The sequence below is a fragment of the Poecilia mexicana genome, unplaced genomic scaffold, assembly GCF_051168715.1.
Source record: "Poecilia mexicana isolate PSO_F unplaced genomic scaffold, ASM5116871v1 scaffold_22, whole genome shotgun sequence".
NCBI lineage: Eukaryota > Metazoa > Chordata > Actinopteri > Cyprinodontiformes > Poeciliidae > Poecilia > Poecilia mexicana.
Window position 1 is genome coordinate 7,300,598 of NW_028263391.1, and position 7,995 is coordinate 7,308,592.

General features: G+C 40.2%; 1 protein-coding gene across 1 annotated transcript in view; it reads right to left on the minus strand.

The window, feature by feature from the left end:
* The window catches only part of dtnbb (dystrobrevin, beta b), a 33,356-nt gene extending 28,008 nt beyond the window's left edge, over window positions 1–5,348 (minus strand). The window contains exons 1-4 of the mRNA XM_088002834.1: window positions 5,050–5,348; window positions 3,283–3,350; window positions 2,184–2,312; window positions 1,812–2,025 (exon numbers count right to left, since the gene is read on the minus strand). Coding sequence (XP_087858960.1) covers window positions 1,812–2,025; window positions 2,184–2,312; window positions 3,283–3,350; window positions 5,050–5,348 — 710 coding nt within the window. The remainder of the gene's footprint in view (window positions 1–1,811; window positions 2,026–2,183; window positions 2,313–3,282; window positions 3,351–5,049) is intronic.
* Window positions 5,349–7,995: the final 2,647 nt, after the last annotated feature.

The following is a 7,995-nucleotide window of genomic DNA, read 5'->3' on the forward strand; positions in this document are numbered from 1 at the left end:
CACTTTGACTCACTCGAGCCTCAAGGCCTCAGAAATGGCTTTGTAATCCTTCCCAGACTAAAGGAAGTCAATAACTTTTATGCTTTTATCTGTTCTCGATCAAAGCAAGTTTCGCTTTTCGAGATGTTTTAAGCCGTCTTTGCTTCCCGACTCTACAAGCATGGCAGCGGTCAGGGCTGAATCACAATTAATTCAGGACTGCAGAAAGGTCAAAGGTAGGCAATTATTTCTTCACATAAAGCCTTAATAAATGAGATAGTTGCTTGTAAACTTCCTTTTCAGTGTACTTAGTTCAATTATGTCTGCTATTACAGTCCGTTTGACGATCTGAAGCATCTAAATGAGACAAAAAGAGAGATTAGCTTGGGGGATATGAAAGGATTGTGTAATTAAGTTGCCATCATTCTAAATGCTCAGCTGTTTTACTTCAGCTTATTTGTTTTCTCTTCGGCAGGAGCGCGGATGGTGCTCCTGCCGAACTCAGATTGGACATAAGGGACGGATAACAAAGCTGCTTCCTGTAATCGCAGCCATTAACTCAAAGTTTCCCAGACACGCAGCAGCAGCGTAATTAATAATGGAGCAGGACTAGAATGGCTTCACAGACAGAAGTCAACCAACTAAATGTGTCCAGGAACGGACAGGGCAAGCAGCCAATCAGGAGCGCACGTTTATCTCGTGATAGAGAGCGTTATTACCTGAATGATAAATGCTGTTGTTTCTGTTTTTTGCAGGATTAAGATCTGGAGACAAACATAGTCATGAAAGAGAGTTGATTTTATGTAACTTCTGTGTTGATATGTGGATCATTATCTATCTGAAAATCCCAGTGATTGCATATTTTTGTTGTTTTTTTGGTAGCACATTATTTAAGTGTTCAGTCCCACAGCATCACAGATCCTCCAACTTACTTCACACTGGGCATGAGGTGCACCCAGTTCTAGTTACACTCCCAGTACAGTTTAGCTAACACGTTAGCATGCTAACATCAACATGCTGATAGTGTCTTATGGTTGCCAAGGAGACTTGGCGACACTAATCTTTGATGTAAACAGTGGGCAGTGGAGAATTTATGTTTCCTCCGTTATTCAAGTTCAAGAATACTTTACTGATCTCAAAGGGAAATTAAACGAGCGGCTGGCAAAGAGCAACCCGATTCGGACCCTCAAATCAGCCCTGTGGGGCTTTTGGGGCTTCCTGTGACCACTAACTTTACTATTATTGAAGTTACTAGTAACTTTAAAAGAGTTAAATATATACCACTGCACTGAACCCCCGTTGAAAACCTCATGGTTATTCCACCAAATATAGATTTCTGAACTCTTCCCAAGTTAAAACATTATCATTGTTGTTTGTAAATGATTAAGAACTTGTCTTGTTTGGTTATGTGCATTATTTGAGGTCTGAAACCACGGCACCAATAAATACTAAATTTTTGCTTAGAATTTCGGTAGTTCATTTTACTCAAACATATACCTATTATAAGTAAAATTTGAAAAACTGATCATTTTCTTAATTTTTTCCAGAGCTGTATATTAAATAAAAACCTGACTTCTATTTATCTCAGTGGGGTTTATATGAGGCAGCAGAAACTGCGCCAATGACTGAATATTTGATCTTAAATTAAGGTTGGATTTTTCTAAAATTTTTAGTGTGTGGTTATGCTAGTGTAATAATAATGAATTTATTTTAAGGGTGTCTACTAATCTTTACGAGCGATGCCAAATAGATGCATTGTGACGTTACTAAAATGAACGCTCTCTGCTCATTAGCTGCTACTATACTTTAGTTTCAGTCCGCACGTTTCCAACCTGTCGTAGGTGGCCACCATGAAGTTCAGCAGCAGGCCGATGGACTGCTCCACGTTGATCTGGTGGGTGGTGGGCAGCCGCTTGTTGAGCTGGTAGTAGATGGAAGACAGAATCGTCTCCAGGCGCGACACGCTGATCTCGGCGTTGTGATCCAGCGTGTTGAGCCCGTTGTCTCGGAAAGCCTCGATCATGTTCCAGACGTCCACCAGATGGACTGCGAAAAGAAGCGGGGAGAGAGCGGGGGCGCACGCTCTGATCAGCTGAGTGCGTATTCATGTCTGCGGTCACTGCACAAGCGTCTTCGGACAGAAATTTGACAGAAAGAAAGAGAGAAAGAAAGAAAAAAAAAAACAAGAATCTGCGTTGTCTTACGGTTGCATCGCTTTTGGACAAACCGGAGTTTGCAGGCAGTCCGGTAAGTTGACAATCTGATAACGTCAAAGTTTTGTGCTCCTGAAAAACAAAACAATAATGGAAAAATATATGTATTAGTATCACTTTACAACAAGACCCCATTATAAATCATTAATAAATAGGTAACAAACTAGTTATTAATACGGATGTTAACAATCTAACCCATTAATAAGGAGCCTTAGTGCCGTATTTAAAGGGCTAAGAGTTAAAGTGTGATTAACGTCTTGCCAACTACTTCTGCATCAGCAATTAAACACTCCAATAGTTGCCTTATCAGTCATTATATATGGTCAATAAATGATTATGTTGGCTATTGATTCATTAATTCATTATTCTTATAATAAGTCGATTAATTTGATAAAAAAACGGGAACAATCTCCAGATTCTCTTTGTCTTGTTTTATACAATATTAGAAATACATTAAAAGAAGTAAACAAACCCCTCAATTCCCCTTTTAAGTAAGAAAGTAAACATTTTATCGGCTAAAACGCAACAACTGTAGCATTCCTTTAGCATCTGTAGCTGAAATCTGCAAAAAGAAATGCTTCTAACGACAACGTTTAGAAAGCTCAGCCCTTTCTGCTCGACTTTGCATCACAACAGAGCAGGGCTGATCCGTTGATTATTTTTGGGGATTAAACGATTAATAATTAGATAGAAAAAGTTGCTTAAAAGGAGACTTTATTTAGAAAATTTGCACCAGGTGAAACTAAAACTGTGACTTGAGATGTTCTCGATAGAATATATTTACAGAAAAAAGTTATTTTTATTTTAAATGCAAAATGTATATTTTTTGTGCAGTACTGTCTTAATTCTTGCTCTGACGCGGTAGTTCTCTCAGCAGATCGTCTCTTTTTGAGTCTGCGGACTCCAGTTAAGGGTTAATGGATTAATCATCTTAGTCCCAAATGGTATAACACCTTTCTCCAAACGCAAACAGGCTATATGCAGGCACGTTTAAACACGATTACTGCATGTCAGAGAGCAAGCTGGTCAAACAGTGACACACGAGCTGACGAGTAGAGGAAAGAGACGTCTCTGAGTTGACTGCACTCACTCATTTCCATGAAGAGCTGTCTCTTCTCGACCATGGCCTTGCCTCGTTTGCTGCCTTCCTCGATCATTCTGTGGCACATCAAACACAAGAGCATGCAGCGCTTACTGTTCAGTCAGCAGCGTCGTATTAATGCAAGGCAGAGGCTTTTAAACGGAGAACGTTCTCTGGTAAATTGTGACTCAAAAGCAACAGAAAATGCCTTGACAAAGCGTTCACACCCGCTGAACTTTGAGGTTTTTACCCCAACCTCAACGAACTTTTACAACACAAATTAGTGCCGGATGGATTTCTAGATGTAGAAAAATGTGTGCTGATTTGTGTTCTCATCCAGAAAACCCTCGCAGAAATCAAAAGGATTTGTTTGGTTCCAATTCGTGTGATCAGAGAACAGTTGGCCTCGTCAATCTGGCAGAAAGTAGGCGACAGCGTTTCTCCTTCATGAACATTATTCTTTCCACGGGGGAGTTTAAACTTCCATTAGAGGATAAATCAATTGTTTACCAGTAAATAATATTGCATCCTTCTACTGCTGACTATTAGGTAGATATATTTTTAACAATTTTCATGCAATTTTAAAGTGATCTTTTTTCAGGAAAGTTTAACAATGAAACTGGTTAATCAGATATAAATAGGAAACTTTTTTTTTCGTGTGTACCAGCTCGTGGACATTGAGTGGAGTTAGGAGAGACAGTGAAAGAAATAACAGATGAACTTGTTTTAGTTTTCAAAAAAAATCTGGGATCTGGAATCAACTTCACGCACTGAATAATTGTAGAAAAAACAGAGAAATTTGCTAAATGTTGAGCTCTGGGGAAAAGGCTAACTAGCATTAGCACAACAGGGCTTTTTTGCGTTTAAACACAAAAAGCAGAAAGATGTTATTATTACAGTGGTATGGTTGCTGTTATTTTATCGATAGGACAGTCTGTTTGAAATGAAAATAATCAGTAACAACACCTTTGCTTGATAAATGGTTTGAATTCTTCATGTTACTTTCCGCTATCGGCACTTAGCCAAATTTGCTAATCACCTGTTAGCTGCATTGACTTTGGAAAATAAATAGGGCTACATAGAGCTAATGATATACATGTAGCTTATTAAACACACTGCAGAAAAAAAAATTATTATTAACCACAATTTGTTTTTGTGTTGCAGTTTTTGTTGATTTTTAGTAAATTATCTATGTTTTGTGTTTCTTCAATAACATTTTTAATGTCTATATTTGTATTAACTGTAATGGAAAGAGCATTTAAACCTTACAATAAAATTTCGCAATCATAATTTACTCTTCTTCCTTCTCTAAGGCCAACCGAGAGAAATTTTATAATCAACTTTTTCTCCAGTATGGACGGCAATGGGTTATTTTCACGTGTGACGATATTTCGCAGCAGAAACCACGGGGTCGAGAAAATCCCGTGTACAGCTGCAATTATTTTCATTTTTCTTGTTTTGAAGCATCTTACGCCTGAACCCGACGGCTCTAAAGCGCTTACCTGCTGATGATTAGATCTCACTCAAAGTGATGCCTTGAAGGTCAAACCTATAAGGAAAGGACACAGAAACATTAGTGAAAGCTTCATATAGGAGATTTTCAACTTCTTAATCTCGCCAAAAATGTATTAGTGTGTAAAAAAAAAAAAAAAAAAAAAAAAGTAATTAAAGCCTCCCTTTATTCTTCCCCTCAAAGACTTCATTAACTCTCAATCTAGGCTGTTGTTTCCCCCTCTCGGCTCAAGTAGAAAGACGTGGGTGCGCTTGTTTCGGGACCCGTCCAGCGCCTGTGGTCCGCGCAAATGATAATTCTCTATGGCATCCAGCTCAGCAACGCCTGCATCCGGTGGGCAAATGACACCAGCAGAGCTGCACGGGAACTGTTTAATGATGATGGACAAAGAGCGCATTAAGACCAGGCCAATGAGCGAGGAGCGCCGGGCGTCCCCGGAGGGAGGACGTCGGGACCACGGGCTCCGTGCGCCTCCGGGCGGGCGCGGGTCATGTGCGCGCTGGATGGTCAGCTGAGCGCGCCGAGGTTCGACAAACCGCGATGAGTGTTTAGCTCCATCCATCTTTCCATCAACTCTTTCTTTCAATGCTGGCTTTCTTCTTGCCACTCTTCCACAAAGGCCAAATTTGTACTGAGGGTCATGTTACGGAAGAGAAAGGGGAAAAAAAACTCCACATATCCAAGCACCGTTACGGTGAAAATTACGGTTTAATATCATGTCCATGATATGAGAACTTAAAAAATCAGACATCCATGAACAGGTCAGGGTAAAAGCTCTGTCAAGCAGAGTCCACACTTTGTTCTTAATGCCAAGGACAGAGAGTCACAAAGACCGGAGAAACAGTCTGGCTCCCTTACAGCTGAAGAGAACAAACATCTACTGCACAACAAAACCTCGGGTGCGTAGCTCAGACGCTTCGTTTGGTGAAAGTTCATTACTACGTATAGTAATAAAAAACGTAGCATAAAAACGTAGCATGGTCAAAACGACAGAGTTTCAGTGAGCCTCTTGTTCCTCATCCAGCCTGTCAAATTAGGTCACTGGTGTTAGATGAAACAAACAGATGGACTCTACTTACTTTGAGGGTGGGTTGCCTGCTCTGGATTTTATTGAGGGGTGTTGGAGTAAATGCAAATGCACACCAAATTCTTTTTAGACTTTTTTCAAAAGTTTCGACGACCACGTCATCGTCGTATCGACTTCTTTACACCTCCCACCACCGGTTTGTGTCTGTCCCTCAGACAAAAACAGTGTATTTTGAATCTTGTGTTTGTAATTTATCCAAATTACAAACACACAGGTTTATGCTCAACACCATTAGCGGCTGCAGAAGACTTCTCAACTTCTAACAGGACAACGACCCTAAGCCAGGGCTGCAATGGTACGGTTTACATAAAAGCATGGATTAGACCGGCCCAGTCAAAGTCCAGAACTGAATCTAATTGAAGATCTGAGACATACCCCAGAAGGCATGCAGCTGTAATAGCAGTGAAAGGTGATTCTAAATGGTTTAAATACAAACGCACACTACACAGTTCAGAACTTAATCTGTAAAAAGAAAATTGGCAGTTATGCTCCAAATTTCCTTCACTGAACTACATAAAATAAACTACTTAACTAATAAGTGACAAAAATCCTTAAACAAAATGAAGGTGTATGACTCCTTCCTATGGAAGACAGTATGTCCCATCAAGAACTGAATTAAAAATACCTCTGAAATTTGAATGATGTAAATTTGTACTTACTTTCTTCAGTGTTAAAATGTATGCTATTCATTTTATTAATATTTTATGCAATTTGTACTTTCTTTAGTGTTAAAATATATATTATACACTAAAAAAATAAGTACAAATATATAGCATTCAAATTTCAGAGGCATTTTTTAATTCAAATCCTGATGGCACATATTTACTTCCATACGTTTTGTAAAAGAACTGTAGTTTTCTTCACAGGAGGCCTTGATATGGCACCTGATAAATATTTACAATCTCAACATATATTCTTAAACTTATCTTGTTCCTTTATTCCAGGAACAAAGAGGACAAACCACAGAAAGCCTGAAAGGTGTCGGTGGAGAAACCCAGTAAGAACGGAGATCTACACGGATCAGAACATAATTTGAAAAACATTCAATCAGACACCAGAAAAACCCTGAAAGCCTTGTGAAAAGCATCTGGTTTCTAGTCAAAGCCCAATTAAGACACAAGTCAGCACAACAATACAAAACATATCATCTGATCCAGAAACTCCTTTTGGATTCATGAGCAGATAACTGAGGTTTTCCACTGGTGGTTTACTCAGAATACAGCATCCTTTGCTAAGGAACAAGTTGTTAATTGTTTTTTTCTTCTTCTCAGGAATACATTATAGAGGTTAGCACATCGAGATCCCTTCTGGTGGGATGATTAAAATCAAAGTGTGGCATCTGAAGCCAACTGCGTTCAATCAGTTGCACATAAACAGAAAGTATAATCAATAATAAATTACAGATAGCTATTTAAATAAGTAGGACTGGCTGACATCGGGACTGAGGGTACAGTGCAACCGCACCTTCGGTTCGGCGGTAATGACAACATCCGAACAGAAGGACTCGCGGTTACTGCAGTACCTCCTCACCGCTGATATCATTCATTTCTCCCTTCCTACCAGCCTTCATCCTCACTCCGAGCAGATCACTCCAGGAGGAACAAAAAACGCAGCCATGTTGCCTGATGATTTTACTCATTATTTAGGTTATCTTATTTCCGCAATGGGAGCTCGTGATGATTTGATTTTCTTTCCCTCCCCTCCTCCTCCTCCTTTTTCTTTTTTTTCTTGATTCCTAAATAATGCAAATCTTGCATCTTGTCAAATCTCGCAGATGCCTCGACAGTATTTAAAGAGAGACGGCCTTTACCGGATGAACCGCAGGCAGGTTGCGTTTAGAGCATCGTCACCATCGGCGGCGGGAAGCGGCTGCGGCGGCGGAGTCAGATGGGGAGGCTGAGCGGAGTGGTCCAGAGATATTTCCTCCGTGATTCACAGCCGCATTCTCACGTCTGACAAATCCACGAGCGTTTTCCGCCGACGTTACAGCTGTCGGGATGGTAAAGGACGGCTCGGTCCTGCCGTCATCATATTTTTTCGAGCTGCTCTCCTGTTTCATTCGCCTTTGAAGCTCGGCAACTGCGGTCGGAGCCGTACGTAGAAACGCACGAGCCGAGCCGTT